The sequence below is a fragment of the Tamandua tetradactyla genome, chromosome 11 (assembly GCF_023851605.1).
Source record: "Tamandua tetradactyla isolate mTamTet1 chromosome 11, mTamTet1.pri, whole genome shotgun sequence".
In the NCBI taxonomy this organism is placed as follows: Eukaryota; Metazoa; Chordata; class Mammalia; order Pilosa; family Myrmecophagidae; genus Tamandua; species Tamandua tetradactyla.
The window spans coordinates 94,036,367-94,061,804 of NC_135337.1; the positions used below are offsets into that span (position 1 = coordinate 94,036,367).

Here is a 25,438-nt window from a genome sequence, read left to right on the forward strand (position 1 = left end):
GGACCCTGGGACGAGGGGGATGCCAGCACCATGATGAGGTGAAAACTGGAGGCAAGTCCTTAGATGTGGTCAGCCCATGTGCCAGGCAGACCGATCCCAGCACTGGGGACAGCAGGGCCATAGCCACCAGTCCGGCCTATCCTCCCCCACCCTCAGCTCCAACTGTGAAGGAGCTCTGAGCGAGCACTGCTCTGGGATGGCCTAAGATCAGCTGGGGAGAAAGTCATCCCTCTCTACTATCTACCAGCCCCTGTGCCGTGATCCATCCTGAGACTCCAAGAGGCGTCCAGCACCATGTTTGTGACCGCCCCCCACACCCCCTGTCCCAATTCAGTGCCTTTGTTCAGTTTCTTTTAGGGATTCATGTCCTGGGGCTGTGTCAGCAGAGCTGACCCTTAGTACAAGGGACAAAAATAGGCCAAATAGAATCACAGGCAGGGAGGGCAAAACTATTAGACTGCAAAAGACTGAAGGGAAATACCTCTGATGCCCCCGATTGCCCCGTCTGCTCCCCAAGGGAGAACTGCCTGTAACTAGACACAGAAATCTGGCCACCCGGCTCATCTAACCACCCGCCACAGAGCAGCGGCCGAGGGGCCGGCTGGCCTGCTCAGGGGAGAAAGGACAAGTCTGACGCATGAAGTAGAAGTTGGGGGATTTAGGGGCACCCACACTGGGGCTGACAACGTCGGAGTCGCATGTATAGAACATAGGCAAAGACCTACTCTTGCGGGGGCACCCGGACAAACAGCCCGCTGGGCACAGAAGAGAGGGCTCTGGTCAGCAGGGGGACTGAGGGGCCAGGCAGAGTCGGGGGACAGGGAGGCACCGGGACAAGGGTGAGGCCAAAGCGAGGCAGTCTCCTCCTGCCAGGACAGTAGCTCTTGTGGCTTGTTGCACCATCCTCCCTCTTTCTTTACAGAGGGAAAAGTGAAAAAAAAAAAAAAATGATCTCAACAGAAGACAGAGCTGCAGGTAGCGCGGGGTCATGCCCAAGGTCAGGCGCAGACTGTCAACTACTAGGGCCTGGCCGCACAGGAAGTGAAGAGAAAAGCTAACCACCACCAGGAATGCTAATCAGGCCCAAGAACACAACGGATCAGCAGGCTGGGGTGGCTAAGCCCAGTCCTCCAGGGCAGGCGTGGGCTCCACCTGCTGGTCCATGGAGAAAAGAGCAACACTGGGGACGGCTTTGGGGTGCTGGTGGAGAAGTCTCGGTGTGGGCCGGGCCTGCACAGCTTTCATTTCATTTGGCCTGTCAGGGCAGGTGGAAGTCCTGGAGTCGCGCGCAGCCCACCCAGGAGGAGCCCCCCACCCCCGACCCTGCACACACACCCCAGTCACAGGAAGAGGAACACAGAGAAGACTGGGAAGCACCCACACCCGTGTGCCCACAGCCTGGAGAGGCGGGTGCCACTCCCCCAGCTAGAAGGCGACTCCCTTGCCTCCTCGGCACAAACAGGCCATGTTCTGTTGACAGTTGAGATGGGGCTTTCGCTCGCTTCCTATCAGGACAGACCAGAGTTAGGGCAGCGCACAGTCCAACAGTGGGCTCATGCCCCTTGATCCTGCCTCTGCCCGGCTGCAGCCCACCAGCCCAGGGCTCCCTGCCTGTCCTCAGCACACTAGGGGAAGGGGTTGGTCAGCAGGCCACTGGGAGCCAGGACTCCTTTCTCCTTCCACTATGGGTGGGGCTGAGTGTCCCAGTATGGGGAGGAAAGGGTGTCCATGTGGTCCTGGCATCTCTGCCTGCCCTGTCTCTTGCAGCAAGCTGCCGCCTGGAGGTGGGCTCTGCCAGGACCCAAAGAGAAAAGAGAGGACTGTGAGAAGCCCAGGACCACATGTGCACAGTGGACAGAGCCAGGGGCACCCACAAGGGAAGCAAGGGGCCTGCTGGGCTAGCCCCTTGACTTAGGCCTATGACCGCAACTCAGGGATGCAGAGCAGCCTCTGAGGCAAGCAGGGTGGCCAAGTCTAGGTGAATACCCCCCCAGGTCCCAACCGCCACAGCAGGGGCTGGTCACCAAAGTCCAGGGTCTGCCCTCTCGGCTCTGGCCCGGAGCAAGGTGGTGCGAGGGCCCTCTAGAGAGCAAGCAACTACTGGGGGGGAGAAGGCTGCCCCAAGCCCAGGTAGAGCAAACACAGCAGATGGAAGGATGGATGAAGAGCGCACGTAGTTGTTGTGGCCATGTCTCTAGAGACGGGCCTGAGCTGGTGCCAAGCACCACCCCTGCAGGCAGGAGAAGGGCACGAAGTGCTCTGAGCATGAGACCCCTGACCTGTTTCGGAGTCTTCGCTGTCTGAGGAGCTGGACTCGCTGGTGCTCTCTGACTCCGAGGACGAGAAGCCCTTGACCTTGGAGGAGCCAGCGATCACATCAACCTTCTCGGCTGCAAGCAGAGTCACAGGGCGGTGTCAGGAGGGCCCTGAAAGCAGCTACCAGCTGCACACACCTACACCCCACCCGGGTCCCCCAACCACACACAGGCCAATGGGGGCTTGTGCCGGACTCCTAAGGCCTCGTCTCTCCTGACACGTGTTTATCAAGAACCTGAGCTATGCTGAGGGGTGTCTCCCCAAGACAGAGCAAGACCAGTGCCTCAGGCCTGTCTCTGAGTGCTGCCCCAAGCGTGTCCTACCGCTGTCCCTGCCTCCTGGCCCTGTTCCCCAGTGGCCAAGGCAACTTTGTGGGGAGTCTCAGCTGCAGACAGCAGGAGTGAACAGGCCTTGCCAGCCGGCACAGAGAAGCCCCTGGCCCACAGGAGTCTGCACCCGGGATATGGCAATGCCTGCTGGGGAGCTCGGCTGGCCAGCCCCGCCCTCCCGCACCTTGCGGCCTCCGCTTCTTGCGCAGGCAGGACGTGACGTAGCGCTCCAGCTCCCGCAGTGTGGACGGCTTCAGGGTCTCGAAGTCGATCTCGATCTCATCGGGGTTGGAGTTCTTGAGGGAGGGCTCACGCGACTGGATGATGTGCACCACACGGCCCAGCTTCTCGCCCGGCAGCTTGTTGATGTCCAGGCTCAGCTGCCGCTTCTCCTCGTACGACATGGGCTTGCACTTGTCCTCCTCGTCTGACTCGTCTGCGGGGGGTGGCTTGCTCTTCACAGGCGCCAGCTCCTTCTTGCTACGAGGGGACCAGATGGGCCCTGTCAAGGGGGACCCGTTCCCTGCCGCCCCAGCACCCCTGCCTAGCTCTCTACAGCATGCTGCAGCAGTTCTGCAACCCTACAGCCTGCCCCATCCTTGCTCAGCGCTGCAAGTGGCAAAGCTAATCCCAGAAAAACGCCCAGAACATGACGGCGCCCGGGACAAGCATGCCAGCTGCGGAGGTGCTCAGGAGGAGGGAGCAGGAGGCTGACCTGGCACCACCGCCGCCACCGCCACCGCTGTTTTTCTTGGCCCTCTTGGGAGGAGGCTCCTTGGCTTTGCTCTTCTTGTTCTCCTCCACTTCCTCTTTCCTTTTGTGCTTTTCCTTCTTCTTTTCCTTCTTGTCTTTCTCCTTCTTCTTTGGTTTGTTCTGCTGGGGCTGCGAGAGGGCTGCAAGCTGTTCGTGCACGGCCTTGAGCTGAGGATGAGACGAGAGGTGCTTGGTTAGGGCCTCCTTCCCACACGGTCAATGAAGAAGCCCTGGTGCTGGGAGGGGCCTCGGGCTCTGCCGTGACCTGCCCTCTCAACCCCACACCTACTGTCCATGCTTCCAGGGCCACCAGGGCCTCCTGCCAGAGAAGCAGCCATTCTGGCCCCAGAAGGCCAACAGACTCCTGTGTGGCCTGCACAAGAGAGATACCCAAGCAGCCCAGAAGAGATGGAGACTTGGGTTCAGCCTCTCTGAAGATTCAGAGGCTCCTGCGCAGAAAGTGATGGAGCCTGCCGCCTGAGCACATGTGTACCCACGCCTCAGGGCACCCCTGGGGAAGGTGGTCTGGCCCGCAGATGTGTAGGGACTGAAAGCTGACTCTCAGTGCCTGAGCACATACATGTGCACCCACACCTAGGTCACCCCTGGGGAAGATGGTCTGGCCCGTGGGTGTGCAGGGACTGAAAGCTGACTCATAGTGCCTAGCGCTCTGGCCAGCAGAATGGGCACAGACCGTGCCCTCACCTGCTCCTGCAGCTCAGCCAGACGCTGCGCCCGCTCCTCTTCTGAGTCGTCAGTTGAACTGTCACTGTCCGAGGAGCTGTCGCTGCTGCTGTCGCTGGAGGAGGGTGGGGCCACGACCTTGGTAGGGGGTGGCACAGCCGGGGAGGAGACAGCCACCACAGTCTCCTCAGGCTCATCCGGCATCTTGGCAAAGCGCATCTCAAACACGTCCTGGGGAGGGGTGTCAGGCCATGAGGGTTGCTGAGCGCTGGGGTGGGGGTGGGGGGTCAGAGAGGACCTGGTGGGACCCTCCCCCTTGGAGACCTTGCGTGCAGCCCTGGAGACAGCCCAGGTGAGGGGACACACAACCTAGTCCAGGGAAGGGCAAGGTCCTCAGTGAGGTGCCCTCTAGGTGTCAGGGCTGTGCAGAGCACATCTGGGCGTGCACTGACGGGGGCGGGCGTGGCGGGGGGGTAGACCCAGAAAAGCTCCCGGGTCTGAGGTGGGCAAATCTATAGCAGGTCACTCCACCCTCAAGTTCTGTACCAGGAGGCCCCAAGGTTCCCTCCAACTCGAAGTTCGTGTGCTCAGTGGAAAAGGGAAACTGCCTGCCCATGGAGTGTGGAGTCGGGGAGCACACTCTGCTGCTCACTTTCGACTCTTGGGGGTCCCACACCAACCCGGGGCTGACCCAGGAATGGAGGACAGACAAGAGCTGAATCCCAGCTAAGCCTGGCTCAAGCTGGTCGACATGGTGATCTACACAAGGGGCCCTCCCCGGAGTGTGCTGGTGCTCCAGAGGAGCCGAGAAGGGCCGTGGGATTGGGTAATGGGGCAGGCTTGATGGAGCTGCCCATGCCCCTCCAGCGGGGCTCAAGAAACTGTTTCAGGTTTTCCCATTCTCCAGCACGTGAGAGAGAAGGGGCAGCCTCTCCCAGGCACCCCTGCAGACTCTGGGCAGGCAGCTTTCTTCCCCAGAAGGTGAATAGTATCTAATGGTGTCACTGCTCAACTCTCCAACTGGCTTAGAATCAAGTCCTGGGCAGGTCTGAACACAAGGGGTTCCACAGAGGTGGAGGCCCGACAGGAAGGTGGCCCCACTGGGGCAGTGAGCAGGACCCCAGTCCCAGAGAACCCAGGCCCGTGCCAGGAGAGCAGCGGCCGGGGACATGGGCAGGAGCTGGAAGATGGCTGGCCCCAAGGGCACCCCCTGGCAAGAATGGGAGGCCATTCGGAGAGAAATAGCCCAAGGAGGTACTGGGACACCTGGACACCATGACAGAAAGGTGGGTGGATTGAGGTAATGGGTGCTGCCTTGGCCCTAGCAGGTCCATGTCTCTTGCTCCATGTGGGCAGTCTCATAGGCCCCCTTCCACACTCTAAGGGCTGTGACCCCAGCCCCCACCCCAGGTCCTGGGCCAGCCTTCTCTGGAGGCGCCCAAAGGACCTGCCTTCTCTGGAGGCATGCGAAGCACCAGCCAGCAGATGGCAGTTTGGAGGGTGTCGGCCACGGGAGAGGGACCCTACGGACCCCAGCCATGAGCCCTGCCCTCAAGGAACTCATGGTCCAGCGGGGTCAGAATCATCTATTTCCCTGCAGGTCTCTGCACCCTTGGGGTCAGAATCATCTCTTCTGGGCTCGGTCAGCTTTATGGGGGAAGCCCCTCTTGAATGGAAGAGAGGTGCCGGGGTCACAGTGTCCAAGACCCCCCAGGCAGCCTGGCTAATCTACTCCAAGAAGGGCCCCCATCAGCTCGTTCTCTGCCACTCTGGTGCATGCAAGAAGCTGGAGGAATGGGGTACGGGCAAAGCCCCCCATGGAACATCCCACCCAGATGCACTCTAACACAGGCATGCCTCGAAAGCTGCCTGCTTCTGGGGCCCCATTCAGGATTTCCTGCACTTTCCAGTTGCTCTCTCCCTGCTGTTAAAAAAATACCGCATGCTGCCTTGACCTTGCAAGTTTTTCTTAAAATAAAACTCTGGGAACTATATAAGTTACCATCGTTAGCAAACTCCCTCAACTCCTTCCTCCCCACCAAGACACGGGGAGGGCACTGCCACCAGTGGGCACCTGTGGTCCTCTGCCCCATGCCACTGTGGGCCCTGAGGAAAATTCTCACCATCTCAGTGACCAGGGCTGTCGGGCCATGGGATGTGGGCTTTGACAGGGATGTGGGAATTCAGAGGCTGCAAGAAAACCAAGTGGAGGCTTCCCTCCTAGCTTTCCAGTAAAACCCCAATCCCGGGGCAAAGGGAGAGCCAGCAGGTCGTGAGAACCTGCCCAGCCACTGTCCACCTAAACCATGGCCAGTACTTGGGAACTTGAGCAGGAAAACACAGGCGGCCCCACAGGCACAAATACAACAAGGGTCTACAGGAGGGCAGCCCCCAGGAATCGTTTTGGGTAAGTAAGCCTGTTGCCGAGGCCGACGCCCTTTCCCCTTCCTGGCATGGACAGGGACGCAGCGCATGGGGTTGGGCCCGCTGCCTCCCTGACCCCTAAGGCAAGCAGGACTGGCTGGAGGGAAAGGGAGAGGCAGCTGTGCCGAGCCACTGTGGATAACAGCCTCTACACCCCTGCAGGCCCCAGCCTGGTTCTGCAGGTCCCTGCATCCTCGGGCCACTTCCTCAGACCCTTCAAAGAGGTAAGGACCTTGTGTTGTCCAGCCTAGTACCTAGAATAAATGTCTAGAAATAAAGTCTTCTGCCAAGGAGGCTGCTATGTGACAAACACGTATGTGGGCCTGAGTTTGGGTACACTCGCCCCACTGTTAGAAGAAAGCAAAGATACCTAACATAGACAGCCAAAACCGAAAAACCCTTGCTGGGTTGCAGATGGTGAGAAGACGGGATGGGGGTTCAACATGGGATGGGAAAACCAGAAAAAGAAATTAGGACAAGAGGGCGCTGGACGACACTACTGGAAAGTAGCCTGAAGTGGCAGAGCCCTTGATCCGGCTCAACCGCTTTCACATGGGCAGAGAGCGTGTGGTATCGATGTGAGTGGTCTGGGCAAACGGCAGCAAAGGGCAGCCCTGGCTTCCCGAGGGAGGCATGGGCCTCCATCCACCCACCTATCGATCGAGAAACAGCTTTATCAGCCAATCATCCATCTGTCCCCAAATTATCACCAATCCAGCATCATCTACCCACCCGGTCAAATGGTCAAACGCTGCCTTATCTAGCTAGGCTGCCTGCCTCAGGCCATCTGAGGGCACCACTGCCACCTGGCGGCAATTTACAAAAATTGCAGTAAAATCATACAGCCTAATCTGCTTAACGGTGGGAAATACAGAAAGTAAATGGTGTAGGGAGAGCTTTGTGAGAAAAGCATACAGGCTAGGGAGCGAGACCTCCTCCCTTAAAAAACTCAAGAAAATAAGAGTAAGAAATGAGCAGAAAACGAAAACCTTCAGGTGGGAACGTGCCCTCATGTGATAAGGGCACAGGCCCTGTGAGCAGGAAGCAGGGAGGCATTGCCTCCACTGCCCCAGACCAGGTGCCCTGCCAGAACAGGGGGTGGGGTCCAAGTGCCAGCGACAGGAATTGGGCTTGGGACCCTGCATGGGGTGGGGGGGCACTGGGGTTCCAGCTTGCACCTCACGGTGGGTGACCTGGCCCAGCCCAAGGCCTGTCTGATGCCAAGAACAGAAGCAGCCCAATGGCCCCCTGGGAGAAAGAGGCTTGGGGGCGGGGTGTGTTTATTACCTTACGTGTACAATTTTAAAGAATTGAGGAAAAAAAAAAAACATCATAAAAAGTACTAAATATTGACTTTATTCACCAAAATTGTTACCCCATCTTACCACCCAAAGATAACCCATGCTAAAAAATGGGTATTTAACTTTCCTATTTGCAAAATAAAAAACATGGTGACAGCTGACATGTTAGGCCCCGACCCATTCCCTGCCTCGACCCCTGTGCACAGGAGCGAGGTTGCAGGGGCCCCAAGGATCAGCTGCCCCCACAAGGTCAACAGAGGCTTCCCAGGCTGCTGTGGAGCAACTGCTCCAGCCCACGACAACTGGGACATCAGAAGTGTCTCCCTGGCAGGAACGTCCCCGGCAGACCCGAGACAAGTCTGTTCTGAAGAAAAGACATGACTGTGTCCAAGGTACAGTCTCTTCCCGCCAAAGACACGAGAAGGCAGGGGCGGGGACCCCAGCTTTGGGTTCCCATCAGCGGGTGACCTTAACAGGAAAAGCCTGTGTCATCCTAGCCCAAGCCCGGGCCTCTAAAGCAGCAAAGCCTTTCCCCAAGGTGAGGGACAGACTCTAGCCTGCCCCAGCTCAGGAAGCCTGCCCATCCAGCACCTCCGGAGTGTTTCATGCCCCGAGCCCTCACCTGGAGCTTCCGTGCCATGGCCACCACCTCGTGGTCAGGAGGATTGTACTTGTAGCAGTTGGAGAACATCAATCGGACATCAGCACCAAACTCCTGAGCATCGCGGTATTCCCGGGTCTCCAGCTTAGACTGGGAAGACAAGACAAGTTCTTAAGCTGTGTCGGCGAGCTCCGAGAAGAAGGCTACAGGAGGGGATACCCTGGTTCCTGGGGGTGTCTGGGTGGAACCCACCAGCCCAATTCCCAGTGGTGGGCAGAGTGACCTGCGAAAGCAAGCCAAGGCTGGCAAGCACCATGACTGCATAAGCTGGAGCTGCGGGTGGCAGGCTGACCCCAGTTCCAGTTGGGTACATGCCTGTCCTGCTGCCATGAGACAGGACACAGGTCAAGAGCTCTACCCATCCCTGGGCTGCCATGAGCACAAAGACCTTGGAGGACTCGCGCCAATCCAGGCCGCTGTGTCCCCACCACACACCTGGATAGAGCCATGCGGTGGGAGAGCCAACACATGCGGTCAGCCTCCAGACCCCAGTGTGCTTGCCCTGCCCTGCCCTGCACCCGGCTGGAGCAAGGGTGCAGTCGCTGACGCCCTGCCTGCCCCACCCGGCCCGGCCCGGCCCTCGCCTTGATGGTGCTCATGTCCATGGGGTGCTTGATGATGTCACAGTAGTCGTGCAAGCCCAGTGCCTCCACGTCCACGGGCTTGTAGAAGGGCCAGGCGTAAGCTGCGTGCTTCTTGGCAAACATCTCCCTGAGGATGCCGCCACAGCACCGGAGCTGCTCAGACACCTTGCTGCTCTTGTCCGGTGCTGGGTGCTGCTGGGAGTCGGGTGCGTCCTTCTTCAGGGGCTTCACGGGCCGGCTGCTCTCACGTCGGGGACCCACCTTGGTGGCCTTGGGCTCCGGGGGTAGCACGGGTGGCTCGTGAATGGGGTCCATGGTGGTGGGCGTAGTGGTGTCTGCTTTCCTCTTCACGCCCTTCTTAGTCTGCAGAAAGCACAGGTGGGGGACAGACACGTTCAGAGCCTCCTGGGGCAGGTCCCCAGGTGAAGTTCCGACAACCAGGGGACCCTCCCTCACCACTCTGCTCGCCCAGAGGCACCTATTTCAGTGACCAGTGGGAGGCTCTGGATTAGAGTAGGCGCCATGACCTCTCAGGTCAGCAGGGAGGCACTGACTGAAGCCACCCTGAACCCCTAGACACCCCCAAACACCCAGCACCTGTCTGCCCCCGCATGTGGTTGGCGCTCACCTTCACGGGCTGGGGGGCAGCGGCAATGACGGGTGGGTGGCTCTGTACAGGTTGGGGGGCTGGCACAGGGGGAGGTGGTGGCTGGGGGGGCACCGGTGGGGGGGTCTGCAGAGGCTGTGGGGGCACCACAGTCATGATGGGGGTCTGGACGATGAGGTCTGGGGTGACGGTGGGGAAGGCATGGGGTGCAGCCGGCACAGGCGGAGGGTTTGGCTGGGGGGTCTGGGTCTGTGGGGGGGTTGCTGCTTGTGTCGTATTGGGTACCGCAGACACACCAGGCTTTGCCGTCCCTACCGAATACAAACAGAAAGAGAAGTTAGACCACAGGGGAGAAGAGCTGCCCATGGCAGACACATGGATGGAACACCCCATCAGTGTGAGATGGAAAGAGAAAAGCACTCCACCCCACCCCCCGCAAAGCAGGCTCTGCTTTTCTTGCTTCCCAGGGTGCCCTGACAATGACCTTGCCATGGATCCCAGGCCCTCCTGAGGCTTCTGGTACCACAGGCCCGCACCTCACTGAACTGCTGACCCGTGGCTGGCTCAGACCACTGTCTGCAGCTGGTAAGGTGGGCTGAAACCTGCTCTGGGCCTGTGGTATGAGCAGGACATCAGGGAATTACTTCCAGAGAACCAGAGCTGGGGAGGATCTGCCAGATGGCTGGCCCAAGATATACTAGCATCCCATTGAGGCAGCCTCTGTTTGGATTCTCCTGGGGCAAGGCCCACACCCCCAGGGTCCGGGCAGCTTGTGGTCAGCCTCGATACAGCCGCTTCTGGGTGCTTAAAGGAACTGTCCCATGGGGCTGCTGGCTGCAGAGCAGCTTCTGTGGTAAACAAAGTTGAGGTACAGTGATAAGCAGAAGGTACACAGCCCCACCAGCTGGCCTTCAGCAGCCTGCAGCTAGTGGAGGGCAGGGCCAGAGCCAGGCCAGCCAAGAGCAAATGAGGATTCAGGAGACACAGCATGAAAAGCAGGAGATACCAGTGTATAAAGATATTTCAATCAACAGCTCAAGGCTTTAGGGTTGGAAAACAAGTTAAAATCATGTTTGGTCAGTTTAGTTTCTCAAAAATGGGAATGCTCCTTGTCAACAAAGAAGAACATATGGAATAAAAATAAATAATAGGGGAAACAAATGCCAAAATAAATTTAGTTTAAATGCTAGTGATCAATGACAGAGAGGGGTCAAGGGTACGGTATGCATAACTTTTTTCCTGTTATCGTTTTATTTCTTTTTCTGTTTTATCTTTTTATATTTTTCTAAATCGATGCAAATGTTCTAAGAAATGATGAATATGCAACTAAGTGATGATATTGTGAATTACTGATTATGCAAGTTGTTTTATTTTGTTTCTTTATTTAATTAATAAATTTAAAAAAAATTCAGGAAAAAAAAAAAAAAAAAGGGAATGCTAAGGCCGACTGTGGCCCTGGATACATGCACGTGTGTCTGTGATGTCTGTAAATTAAAAAAAGGCTTCTCCTCTCTATTCCTGAGCCTCCTGACCAGGCCCAGCTACTCCTCTTTGGGGAGGAGTTCTTTAAAAAGGGGGGAGGCCTCAAAAGGCCTCCACAAAACACACACGCCATCCCAGCCCTAAAGTCGAGGTACAGTGAGGGGTCACAGGACATACACAGTAGCCGTCTTCCCACTACGTCAAGACCTCAACTGAATGTGGAAGGGGACGGGAGCCAGAGAGACACAAAGCTGGTTCCCATGCTCTCCAGTGACAGTCACTGAGGGTAGTCTACCTGCTTCTTTCCTCCCGCGTCCTCTTCCTTTTGCCTGGACAATCATGATCTCAGTTTCTTCTGTGGGTAATTCATTGATTTTTTGCAAGAAGAGCTTCTCCAGAGCTTCTGCCATTAAGACTATGTCATCTCCAGGCTGGATGAGGAGACACAAGGGTTGAGTTAGAAAGCTTCCCTTGCCTTTCTAGGCAGGGCAAGAGCTGAAACCACCCCCCCCCCCCGCCAACCCCTCCATTTAGGATCATTGTGTCCGGCGCCCTTTACCAATCTGAGCCCCAAAGAGCACGACACAGCCAGGCTTCCCAAGAACTGGTGGCTCCTCTTCCCACAAGTGTTCTGCACCAGCATTGGCTCCTTGCACCTCCTACTCTGCTCACTCAAACTTTGGCCTGAGAAGCCATCCCAAGGCCTTAAGCATCTAACACATTCAGTCAAACGTGGGCAGGGGTCCTCCCTCGACACTTTAAATCAGCTTTACTAGAAATACTCTAGCACTGCTCCCTGCAGCCCCACCCCCTGCCTCACAGGACCTTCTGGGCCCCCCTGTTGCCTCCTCTAACAGTGTGCTGTCCCCAGCTCTACCCTGACAGGCTCCTGGTCTGCACAAGGGCCACCTCAACTTAGCGAAGAGCTGAGACTTCTTAAAGAACACGGTAAACTTGGAGAAACTCACCTACCCATCTCTTCTGGGCCATTTTACCCTCTACACCAGCAGAAGCCAAAAGCTGAGTTCTGTATAGTGTCTCCCTCCAGGGCCGTTCTATTTGAAAGGGTTGATTTTAATCACATCTGTGGTCTGAACTGTAAACACATGATCCGACTTCATGGCACAGCCAAGCGCATGGTCTGGCTACGGGGTTACGAATGACCTCCAGGTCTGCCTGTGAGACCAAGGGGACACTCGTGCCTAGGGCCAAAAGCTGTCAACGGCCACATGCGTCACTCCAGGGGATGCCCGCCCCAGGCAGCTGAGCTCTGCAGCAGGCCCCTCCTCCTCACCCTCTGCCTCGATGTGGGGTCTCTGCCTGCACACCTGACACCACGAACTGCAGGTGGCCCCTTCCTGGCAGGAAGTTCCACTTTGCAGGTAGACATCTTGTGAGCTTCACTGTCCTCCTCACACCTTCTCTACCAGACACACTCAGAAACCCACAGTCCATGGGCATCGAAAGTATGAGCTTCAGGTAAACGAGGACAGCTTAAGTCTAATGCAGTCTTCCCACAAAACACACACAAGCCATCCCAGCCCTAAAGTCGCAGCCATTCCCTGGGTTGCCGAGGGCTTCTTCCTGTCAGCCCCAATCCTTCCCATGGCCAGTGCTTCTGCCATAGGCCCCGACAGGCAGGCCACCCTACCTCTGTCCCTTCCTTCCTCCCTCCCAAGGAGGGTGGGCTACCCCCTACTCACCTTGTTGTAGATGTAACAGTTTGTAAACATGGTGTTGAAGTCCTGGATACATTCCTGAGCATTCCAGTAATAGTTGTTCTCCAGGCGCTTCTTTATTGTCCCCATATCCATAGGCGTCTTGATGATCTTGTAGTAATCCTGAGGACAGAGAGAGTGATACTGGCTCCCCTCGCACCATCCAGCTGGACCCAATGCCTGGCACCCTGGGAACCCCAAAGAAAAGCAGGAATGATTCCTTGATGTCAGGGGGTGACATCCCAAAGGAAACATGCCCATTTGCCAACTGCCTGTCTCGGAACAGGTCGCCTTTGTTGACATTTCTCTTCTCTGGAGTTAAGACATTGTTTCATTTTTAAATCCAAGTCTTTTAAGAAACAAATTCTTGCCTGGAACCACCATCTACAGCAAGTTCTGCCATTCCCGGTCTAAGCGTTAACAGGACCCCTGGCTTCCTGATGCAGAGGAGAACCTGGAGGCCACACCATGACGACCTGTGCACGTGCACCCCTCCGGCCCACAAAGGACTGGGGCTGCAGTGACAAAGCCTTGTGCATGTGGTAAAGGCGGTGAGTGGTCACTGCCAACTGTGCAAGGGCCCCCAGCCAGTGAGGGGTGCTTTCTGGAGAGAAAGAGCCCCTGGGTACCCAGAGGATGGGCCTGAGTGGAGGAGATGTGGAGCCCAGGTGGAGAGGCCTGAAACTGGGGGGGGGCGCTGGATCAGGGGGTGGGAAGGGAAACACAGGCCAGGTGCACCTGGAGGGTCAGAGCCCAGGGCCAGTGTTTCCCAGACACGCGAGGAGAGGTGCTGGTCTCACAAGGGCTGTGCAGGTCAAGTGGGGAATACCGGGTTACTGAGAGGGACCCAGACAAACATGATTCTCTGGAACCTTCCATCTTGGTAAAAGAGAAACAGAGATGATGGTAAGCCAGAGCTGCAGCAACTCACTCTTTAAAAACAACCTGTCAGAAGTGAGGTGGGAAGAAACACAATCCAAGCCCATCAGAACCCAAGTTGACGAGAAAGCCGAGAGCACAAAGCCTGAAGGTGAGAAGTCTCCCCAGTGCCTGACTGACCAGAGTCCCTCCACCCAACTCCCTGTACTAATGCCACCACGCTCCTGGGAGTATCCTCAAGTCAAAAGTCTGTTAAAGAAAGGTCCCACGAAGAACCTAGGGATAAGTGAGCAGTGCCCGCATTTTTAGATGTGTCCCTTGGCAGATCCGCCCAGAACTGGCACTTCTGAAGGCGCACAGCCCAGAGACGGCGGTGCTGAGGCCGGATGCAGGTGGATACAGGAGCCAAGGCGGACAGCAAGTGCCAAGGGAGGGGCTGCAGAAGCCTGGATGGACAGTGTGGAGCTCCAAGTCACTCTGACTCTCCTGTGGGGCCCCTCTGGTCATGCTCGGAGGCGGCACCCAACCCACCCTCTTCTCCCCACTGCCCCCAGTCATAAGCCCCTTGCAGCCAAGCTCGGCTGCTGAGGAAGGACGCTGACCCTTACAGGGAGCAGGGAGTCTTACAATCTGCCCCAAAATGGGGGTCCTAGCCTCCACTCCAGAGACACTGATCCGACTCCCAATCCCTTACATCTGACCACAGAGACCACCCCTTACGCCCCTCCTGCTGGCCAGTGCTATTCCTCAGCCCAGCCAGGAGCGGGCCTCCTCAGAGAGCTCACACCTCCCTACTGCCCCTTCCCGTCTTCCGCCTCTCAGTCTCCCAGCCTGTCCCCCCCTGCGTGTGACACAGCAGCCCATTCTATCCTGACATCCTCTTCCTCCAAGCCAAGTCCTGACAGCAGTGGTTCTGTGCCCTCGCCCTCCCAGCAGCAAACAGATGGTCTGGTCCTCGCCTCTGAGACCTCTCTGCCCATGGCCTCTGATGCTGAGATGTGACTGTATCTGTGCTCCTTTGAAAACCCTCTGCCCTCAGTGCCCCCAGCACTGGGGCCCCCAGGCCTCCTTCCCCAGAACAAATGCCAGCAGGCCCGACAGCTTCCTTGCAGGTCACCATCACCACCAGCTCAGATGGTTTTTGCTGCTTGCCTTGGTTGATGGCAGGAGCGGCCAAGAGGCCCCGACTCGGGTTCCCCAGTGATCCCAAACGCATTTCTGTCTGTTCACTTAGCAGATGGCCAGAGGCACCCCAGCTTTCAAAGAAGAACGGTCTTGCTGAAGCACCCCCCTCCCTGGAGGCAGAGGCATGGGGTGGGATGAGGCACAAAGAGCAATGTGAAGACAATCTGTCCTTAAGCTTTCCTTGAAGAACAGGAAAAACCTAAAGACACCCCAAGTTTAGGGTGTAGAGATAGCTGGGCTTCCAGAGCTGCTTGCTAGGGACGTGAGCAAAGAGGGAGTGGAGAGGAGTGCAGGCCCTCAAGTGCACAGCCCCCAGCCTCTGTCCCAGCACCCGCTCCCAGGAGAAGCCTTCACCTCTCCCCACTGGCGCTCTGGGTGCTGACATTGATGCTGGCGACACCCACGCAGCAGTGGGCCTGCCTCTTCTGAACCCAGACACCCGTGCCTGGCCAGAAAGCAGCAGAAGGAAGCCTGCGAGCACCCTTCATCCCATTTCTACCTCCATTCCACTTCTCTCAGAATCCTAACCCAGAAGACCTTGCTCTGCTGTAACCGCTGCCACCCTTTCTGTGATTCCGTGGAGCCAGGGGACCTGCAGAGGCTGGCAGCACAAGCAGGGAGCTTTGGGGCCTGCCACGATGACCCCAACTGTGTTGCCCCTCCCACCTGGGAGACTGCCCCACCACTCACAGGGAGGTTCAGCTTGACGGCGTCCACAGGCTGCTGGAAAGGCCACGCAAACTGGTGCTTCCATAGCGTCTTCAGCACCACCTTGAGCAGGTACTGCAGCTGGTTGGTCTGCCTCTTGGGCTTGTTGGGGTTGGAGGTCTCTGGGGGCGGGGGGTTGCTGCTGGCTGCGTGGGCGGGCTGGGGCTGGGCCTGGGCCTGCGTTGTAGACATCGGGGTCGTCTCTAGTCCATCCCCCATCCCGGGCAGATTTCTCAGTCTCGTCCCAGGGCCGCTCTCCGCAGACATGCTACTGATCCCATCACATTCTTCCCAGGCACTCTACAGGAGAGAGAAAAGCCATCATCAGGCTGGGAAGCGGATGCCCCTTGAGTGACGGCTGCGCCACAGGGCTGGGAGGCTACACAGTCACTGGGGAAGGAGGTGCGATGGGCGGTGGGTCACAGACCTGCACTCTCCCAACTGCAAGCTTCTAGCACACGCTGCCCCCTGTGTGAGAAGGACCCATCACAAACCCATGGAATGATGCGAAAGGCAAAATTCTTGTGGGTGTTTGTGACTGATGAACCCCCAGATGGAGCCACTAATTCCTATGCTCAAAAGGGCCAAGCTTCAGGCTTGCTAACGATATTTTCTTGGCAATTTAAAATAATTCATGTATGCTGCTTAAAAAACCCAACAGAGTAGAATGACTTGTTAACAGAAATGAATTCATACCATTTTATAAATCGCTCTGGGAAGCTTCACAGCAGAGAGTTCTCCCACAGCCACAGGTGCTCCTGTCCCACCCAGCTGCAGGACACGCAGTTCTGCAGAGACCTCCAGGGGCAGCCCAGCACCCATGCACGGGGGCCCCTGAGCTCCCAAGCCCCCACTCTCCACTTATGGGCAGAACAAGGCACTGTCAGCTCTACACCCACGCCCAGCAGTGCGGGACTTTGAGCAGGGGGTTGCCCACCTCTCAGAAGCATCTTTTGGTCTGAGACCAAGCCAGGGAAGGGTCTGGGAAGAGGGTGGATTTCAGGACCAGCGTCCTTAGGCAGGAAAGCAGGCAGTCTGGCTCCCCACCCAGGGAAGTGCCCGAGGATCACCTGCCAGTCCTGTCCTAGCTCTGACTCTGGGACACACTGCACAGACCTGGCAGCAGCATTAAGCCGGGCACTCACGAGGCACTTGCTCATTAGCAGCTGACAAATTACTTTACAATTCACCACCTGTTTGAGCCCAAGTGTAATTTAAATCAAGGTCCTGTAAACGCCGTACTTCTGGCAAATTATCACATTTTAAAGCCAAGGGGAGAGTCTGCTCTGCAAAGTATCTTGGGTGGGGGTGAAGTGGGGGGCAGAATTTGTCATCGGGGACTATAGGGAGCTCGGCTCCCCATCAGGACCACAGGGCCCCAGCCTCCCAGAAAAGGGCGCGTGGAGAGCACCAACCACTCCAGGGAAGAGGGTCCCGAGACCCACGTGTGTTGGGGATACAAGGCGAAATCTGCTCGAGGAGCTCTGCAGCGACCAGCAAGTCCCGAGGATTACATGGCTCTGAGAACAGTCTTTGCTTGAAAAGGAAGGACTGCTTTTACCCCTCCTTTCACTACGCAGATGAGGGTAAGAGTGCCTTCTGCCTATTCAGAGATGGGATGTAAAACACTTAAACAATACTCCACTAATCCCTGAGCAACAGGAGGCCAACACTGAAAAGAAGCCATTTGTGCTGCCTGGCCCAAGGTCCGGGAGGTGCTGGACAGGGTGCTGTGGCCGTAGGGTCAATGTCCAGAGGTGGTCTCACATCCACTGCTGAGCAGTATGTAAGGAGGTCTGACCATGTCCAAGTGCCAGGCCGACTCATAGCATGGGCCCTGCCAGGAGCTCCAGGGACTTGGGAAGGGGTTGGAGGTCTACCTTCAAGGCGATGGCTCTCTCCCTTTATGGGAGGGGTCAGGGGGGCTTCGTGGATGTGCTGCCATGCCTGGCACTGCCTATATCAGGAGTGGACACCAGATGGCCTCTGTCAGAGCAGGACAGGGCTGGAGGACGGGCATCCAATGGGGACAAAGGCAGTGAGCCGGGAGCTCAGGACCAAGGCGTGCAGCACACGCAACAGACCACAACCACTTCTGAAGACAGGCCAACACCTGGGCCTGGGCAGGACACTCCCCAGAAGGGCAGGAACCGGGGCCAGCAGCCAGGACAGAGAGAGGTAGGAAATGCGCCTGGGGCACAAGGGCAGCACAGGCCGCCTGGAAGTCTGGAGAGGACTGGGCGGATGCTGGTGCCAGAGGCTCAAGGACGTTCATGCAACAAAGGGAGTGGGTGACCCTGACAGATCTGAAACTGTGAGAAAGAAAAGGCTCTCCTGTGAGAGGAGCGAGCAGCACTAACCAGGGGCACCGAGACCCGAGGGTGCTGCAGTGAGGGTGGGGGTGGGCCAGTGAGGCAGGCTGAGGGAGGCAGGAAGGGGCAGCAGCAGAGGGTTTCTCCCACTGAGGGTCCAGGAGGGGCCCCTGCCACCTGCAGTGTGCCGAACCTGTGAGCAGTGAACTTTCTGAACCGTGTGCCAGCCCCACTGCCTGTGTTCTCTTTTCATTTCTTCCTATCCTCAATTCAGCACTGACAAGAAAGTACCAGTTTGACACCAATGGAAAAGGTGTTCAGAGACCTTGGCAGACCTTAGTTTTCTTTAGAAGTAAATATTTTGTAAACTAAATAGCAACAACACAGACTAAACGAATGTTCAGAGAGGCCAGGGTGAGAGTGAGGTGGAGGTGGGAGCATAGTCGTTAGGGTGGCTGGGCGACTCCCAGGGCAGCACGGGGCTGGGGAGGGGGGAAGGGGATTCTGTCAGAAGAGACTGGATGGGCGAAAGTAGCAGGCGGTCACAGGACAGCAAAGGCAGCCAGAGGGTCCCCTCGACTCCACAGGTAATGGAGGGAGGCAGATACTAATGGGTCAAGGACAGAACCCAGGGTTGTAGTGCAGGAGAACTGGAGGCCAAAGGGTCCAGAGGCCTTGGGTCCGATAGGAACAGACAAGGCACAGGAGCTGACCAGAGCCAGTGAAGGGCTGGCACACAGGCGACCACCAGGGAAAATGGGCCGCTGGGACAGGGAGGCCTGGACCTTGCTGGGGGAGGTTTCCAGGCTGCAGGATGAATCTGTTCAAGGGGACAGAGGAAGGAAGGGAGGGAGGGTGCAGCATTAGACCTTTCCTGGAGGGATGCCTGGGAGATCCAAAGCTGCTGCTGTGCCCCAAGCACTCAGGTGAGAGAAGACAGGTGCAGGGTGAGGTGAGCACCCAGGGGTGCTTGGGCAGGGCCAGGCTCGGTGAGGCTTCTCCCTGGGAGGAGATGTGCCAGCTGCTGGCACCTGAAACCCTGCTGGGCAGCAAGGACATGGGACTGCCAGGGGCAGGCCAAACACTACCAGCCAAGTAGCAACCCAGTAAACTCTTAAGTAAGGACATTTTGGAAATGGCCCCTTAGAACTTCTGGGCTGTTATGCCCTTTCCTTCTCAAATGGACACACAGTAAGGCCAAGGGGACAGAGGACCCCCATGTGTGTTCTCAGCCAGTCACCTTGTTTCTTCACCTTCACATCAGGCCCACAACAGGCCTTTGGATCAGAGAGGCTAAGTTTTCCATCCACAATGAACCTGATTCACCGCCTTGATGGGCAGGACCAGTCTCCTGGAGCAATTCCTCCACAGATGCCTCTCCCCCCACCTCCACCCTCCATCTGCCCCCAGACCCCTTGCAGGGCATTTATTTCCATCAACCATCTCTTGCCAATCCTATCTGCAAACAGCATGGAGGCCCCACAGACAAGAGCCCTTTCCTGCACTCACAGTACCTGGCACTTCCTTGCCTGAGCCCTGACCTTTGTCCAGGGCTGTGCCAGCTTCCCCAGCCCCTGTGCCTACTGGGGACCACAGAGGGCAAGGTCACCCACCTTACCCCCAGCAGGTGTTCAGGGAATGACCACACTGGGACCAATCACCTGGAAGCTCAGTGTCTGCTCATCTGTGCTGCCAGCCAGACTCGCTCTCAACAGCACACATGCCATTCCTGAGTGAGTGGCACTGGGTGCAAGGGATGGTAGAAGATGGGACAGATAAAGTCTCAGCAAGGCCAGTGTCTGGAGTCAGGAAGAGCTGATGAAGGGCAGGTTGGGGCCTGGCTGCAGGTTGGGGAACCAGCTCAGCGGAGCAGGATCCAGAAGCAGGGTAGCTGGAAGAGGGAAAAAGAAGTGGGAATACACCTGGCAGGAGAAGTTCTTCCTACTGTGCCACTCGATGGTGCAAAAGACAGGTTGGTGTGGCCACCGCGGGGCCAGGTGGACCCGGTCAGAGTGATGGGATTTGTGAGAGGCTCCCAGCGCCACGCTCAAAGAGGGAAATGTGCTGGAAAGCTCATGCTCTCCCATCCAGCCGCACACGGGGAAAGGAGTAGGCTGCTTGAATTTTGGGGACAGAGCAGACAGTGTCCAACCAAAGTTTTACGTCTGAAAGATTCAGAAATGTAGTGCCCTCTTGGTCTTCATGCTGACCTGAGACTAAGAGGAGGGCCATGTGTTGTGTGTAAAGGTGAGCTGAAGGTTGAGGGCCAGGGAGAGAACTTCCCCTACTGTTTCCGACCCAGAGAAGAGGGCATGATCCAACTGGGTGTCCTGTTTGTAGATCTACTCCCAATAGAAAGACCGCAGCATGTTTCTGGTTTAAGAGGAAGAAGAAAAAGATAAGAGGGTAACTAGTGCCCTGGTTCTCAAACTGGGGGCAAAGGTGCCCTTAGGATTAGGGGCAGGATGCAGGTCACAGTGTTGGTGGCAGACCCCACATTCTCCCTTGCGACATTAATCCTGCAAAGCCTGAGGTCTGGCAGTTGCTGTGAGATACAAATACCAGGCACAATTTGCCACCAAAAAGGAAAGGAGGATGGCACCATGTCTGATTCAACTCCCAGGTGTGAAAAGCTGTGCAAGGCCCAAAAGGCATACCACTCATCAAGACAGAACAGTGGTCAACCAAAGGCTCAGAGAAGAACACTTTTCCTTTCAGTATAAGAGTCTCATACCTGTAAACAATCACCTAATAAACAAATTAGAAGTTTCTTTTGGCCTAGGAAGACCACGAAAAACCTGAGACACTGAGGATGCTGTGAACCAAGAAAGCTTGGGAACCTCAGGGTTAATGAAAAGAAAAATGGCCTTTTCTTTTTCCTATTCAAGTTCCCAGACCCCCTGACTAATCATTCCTGCTTTAAAGGATATTCTCTGCCACAACCCCAACTCATCTAAGTGATTTGAGAAAATTAAGAACAGACATCATTTAACAGATGACGCACCTGTAAATGTTTTTCAGTTTTCTACAGGAAGAAAATATTTTATTTCCTTTTCAACGTTCTTATTTATGATGTAGCCTGTAGTTCAGACAAGTAAGAAATCTAAAAATATAGAAAGATTTACTTCACACAAATAAGTAAAAAAAACATGTTCAGAAAAAGTAAGAATGGCCTTAGCCCAAATACCTCTAAAGAGTGGGATAGAAAGATCAAAGGTGATGGTGGAGCTATACAGAGAAGGTTGGGTTTAACTACCAAGTATGAGTACTGAATTATTAAAATGTAATTTCGTTTAGCCTCCAGTATCTTAGAGTAGCTAGCAGTAAAAACCTAAAACAGTGAATTGCAACCCATACCATACTCTGAAATCTGTTCTACAATTAACTGTTGTGTTGTTTTGAAATTTATTGTTTTTTGTATATGTGTTATTTTTCACACACACACACACAAAAAGTCAATTGTGATAAAAATATATATATATATTCCTTCTAGCCTCCAATGTTCTGGAACAGCTACAAGGAAAATTCTGATAGGATCGCATGGTAGCCCATAACAAACTCTGGGATCTGTCCTGTAACTACTTGTTGAAGAGTGCTTGCCTTTTTCTGTCTTTGCTCTGTATATGTTATACTATACAATAAAAGAAGTAAAAACAAAAACAAGAAACAAACCAACCATGTTCAGGAAGCTCACCTGGCTTCCCCAGTGGTAGAGTTTCTACCTGTGAAGTTTCGGCACTAACACCACCCAAGGAGCCCTCCAGTGACTGTGCCTTCTGCCCCCTGCGCTCTTCTCCCCACAGGGCTTTGGAGTCTCACGGTTAAATCACTATAACGGAGCCTGGACAGACCTGTCCCATTTCGGTGGGTCTTGATTAGTTTCTGAAGTCCTATAAGAGGAAACATTTTGGAGAATGAGAGACTCGGAGAGAGCAGAGAATGCCGCAGCACCACAAAGCAGAGAATCCACCAGTCAGAGAACTTTGGAGATGAAGAAGGAAAACGCCTCCTGGGGAGCTTCATGAAACCAGAAGCCAGGAGAGAAGAAGCTAGCAGATGACGCCGTGCTCACCATGTGCCCTTCCACTTGAGAGAGAAACCCTGAACTTCATCAGCCTTCTTGAACCAAGGAATCTTTCCCTGAATGCCTTAGATTGGACATTTCTATAAACTTGCTTTAATTGGGACATTTTCTCAGCCTTAGAACTGTAAACTAGCATCTGATTAAATTCCCGTTTTTAAAAGCCATTCTGTTTCCGGTATATTGCATTCTGGCAGCTAGCAGACTAGAACATTATGCTTTACTCTTTTAGCTTCCTAAAGGTGGTCACCCACCTCAACTCTGTCCTGTCCCTTTCAGACCCAACCTCCTTTCAGACGGACAGAGCATGAACACAGCTGAACACTAGAGAAGGCAGGAGCCGGTCAGCAGGAACGCTTCAGGGATACTCACATGAAGTGTGGCCACACACCTAGCAGAGCCCTACATGGCCATCGCCACATGCTGCAGGGCTGGTGCTGTGTACTGAGCATGCAACCTGGATCACCTCAGTTGATCCTCACAGCAATCTTACTAGGCAGGTGGCAACACTGGGGGCCAAACTGCCACCACCATCACCTCCATCACCAACCATCAACCACCACCTCTCCACCATCAACCAACACCAACACCATCATCACTATCTCCACCATCAGCCAACAACAACACTATCACCACCATCAGCCAACACCAACACCAACACCAACAACACCAACAGCCAACACGAACACCATCTCCACCATCAGCCAACAACACCATCACCACCACCTCTCCACCATCAGCCAACACCATCACCACCACCTCTCCGCCATCAGTCAACACCAACACCATCACCACCACCTCTCTGCCATCAGCCAACACCAACACCATCTCCACCAACAGCCAACACCACCACCATCACCACCCACCTCTCCACCATCAGCCAACACCAACACCTCCATCAGTCAACACCAACACCATCACCACCACCTCTCCGCCATCAGCCAACACCAACACCAACACCATCAGCCATCAACCACCATCACCACCACCGTGCACCACCATCAGCCAACACTGCACCATTACCATCACCATCACCACTACGGCCCACCACCTTCATCTTAGAGGGGACCAGAACCTGGCCCGCCCAAGGTCACCTGGAGCTTCCTGTGCCTCCAGCTGCTTTGCTTCGTGCAGCTCACAGGGCCTGTGAGAAGCAGCTGAGTACCAAGGGGCCCCCAGGCTGGCTCTCAAGTTAAATTTCTACTTGTGACATTTCCAAAGAATTTCATCCCTGTACAGAAATGAGAGCTGAGAGACATCTCTCACAGCACCTGGCCATCTGTCGGCAATGAGCCGCAACCGTGTCCTGGGTGAAGGTGAAAGCACACTTCCTTGTGGAAATTGTGGGTGCCAGTTTGAGGGCCACAGAGACCAGTCTGTCGATTATGCATCACAAACAGGCAAGGACCTGAGGGGAACGTTAGCTTGGCTTGACTTCACTTCATGCCAAGCAAAATGCCTGCTGAGGGGGGTTGGGCTCTGTCTTGTCAGGAACATTACAAGCTTCCAGTAGCACATAAGCTTCACTTCAAACACGAAACTACCCCCCCACCTTCTGCAAGGCTCTCAGATAAATAACCACTTGGGGAAATGTGAGATTCTACCCAGAGAAAAAAAGAAAGGGATGGGGAACTCTGATGTTAGCAAAAACATGCTAATTTCTCAGTAACAGTTGATGTGCAGCAAGTCTCATCCCATCCTAGGAACGTTCCTGCTGGAATGTCGGCTCTGCTGGCCGCATGACACTGCTATCGGAAAGTTTGCTCATCTCCTGGTTCCTGAGCAGCAGCTGACCAGTGCTCGTGGCCGATAGCCCTGTCTTAATTGTGCAATCTGTGCTGGGGGGTGGGGTGGGGGGGTAGAGGGCGCACAAACAGGATCATTTTTCCATCTGGCCAGCAGGGCAGCTGGTGAGAGCAGTACTGGTGTCACCTGCCAGATGGCACTGTCTGGAACCTGCCAGGGGCCCTGCACGAGGCTGTCAAAGGTGGCATAAACCCCCATGGGGGCTTCGACGTACATGGCCATCCCCTCCGTAGGGCCCGTTGCCTTAGACAGCTCTGCCCACACAAGCTCACAAGGACCCTGCATCTGGGGGTACCAGCAGCCATGCCTGGGCAGCCCTGACCCCATAAACCACAATTTCAGCTCCTTCACTTCAGAAACCAGCCAGCAGGCCCATTACATCAGGGGCACTAAGAATTCTGTCTCCCCCTCCCCCCATCCACCACCCACCTTCTCTGCAAAAGCTGCCAGCGGCTGGAGGGGTAAGCTTTTCAGGCTTACAAAAAGGTATCCATTAACATGTGGGCTTGTATCACGCTGTTGATGGTTAAATCTGGGTGGATGGATTGGTGAATTTAACATCTGTTTTTCTGTGGAAAATCAAAGCTCTGATGCACGTAAGATCAGAACTGCTGGGCTAGACCATATTCTGGCAGGTGCTGGCAAACTTTTCTGTGAAGGGCTGGAAAGGAAGTATGTGTGGCTCTGTGGGTTGCATGATCTCCAGGGAGCGGGCCCTGTGCCAGGAAGACCCCGACTGGCCTGCTGGCCACCACAGGCAGCCTGGTTCACAGACCTTCGGCTTTCTGGCAAGGGGAGGGAAAAGTATGTGCCAGGATGTGCAGCTGGAGAAGAAGAATACACAATTCTGGATGCAGTCAAGGGGAAGTGTGCATATGGGTGGGCACATGGACCCCCAGTGTGGTGGGACACAGTGGTTGGAAGCAGGTGGCCCATTTACCCACCAACCAACATGTATGCAAGAGCAGGCCGGCCATGTGCACTCTGTCCCCTTGGGGTCTGCCTGCCCAGTGAGCTGGCCTCCAGGCTCAGCCAACCAAGCAGCTTGGATCTAGCCACATCTCCAAATGCTCCCACATCTGTTTGTGAAGGACAGGAGAACGTGACAGAAACACAATGTCACAAGTTCAAACAGCACTTCCCCACAGAGCCGGGCCCTTTGCAGGTAAAAAGAGTGTGGCCTCTGGTTGTCTCTGTGGAAACTGTTGCCCCATCTGTACCGGTCTGCACTTCACATTTTTCATTTTGATTCTTTGGCATTCCCAATAGAACTGGCATGAGGTCTGTCGTCCCGAGATGACCCAAATGCCACAAAAGGTAATGTAGTTTTATAGGGCTGTCGATTCATGTGGAATTCGTGTGTCCCGAGAGGTACACTTGGAGAGAACCAGGAGCTCTGCAGGCCACACACTGGGCCTTCAACGCCAAGCACCCTCTACTCGAGGGGCTCTGGATAAGGACATACAAAGTGCACTAAAAGGCAGCAGGCATCCTGGGGGACAGAGAAAACAGAACCAAGTAAAAAGCCCTAAAATGTGACACCTTGGTCTTCTCTCAAGGGAGCTGTCCCACTGGCGCTCTGAATTCTTCCCAGTCCTAATAGAAGGA

At 55.4% G+C, this 25,438-nt stretch overlaps 1 protein-coding gene across 1 annotated transcript in view; it reads right to left on the reverse strand.

Moving 5' to 3' along the window:
* BRD4 (bromodomain containing 4) overlaps nt 1-25,438 on the reverse strand; it is a 70,186-nt gene that overhangs the window by 12,787 nt on the left and 31,961 nt on the right. The window contains 10 exon segments of the mRNA XM_077121912.1: nt 2,280-2,390; nt 2,830-3,125; nt 3,361-3,566; nt 4,104-4,313; nt 8,430-8,558; nt 9,053-9,415; nt 9,681-9,970; nt 11,437-11,572; nt 12,845-12,982; nt 15,614-15,931. Coding sequence (XP_076978027.1) covers nt 2,280-2,390; nt 2,830-3,125; nt 3,361-3,566; nt 4,104-4,313; nt 8,430-8,558; nt 9,053-9,415; nt 9,681-9,970; nt 11,437-11,572; nt 12,845-12,982; nt 15,614-15,898 — 2,164 coding nt within the window. The 5' untranslated portion in view covers nt 15,899-15,931.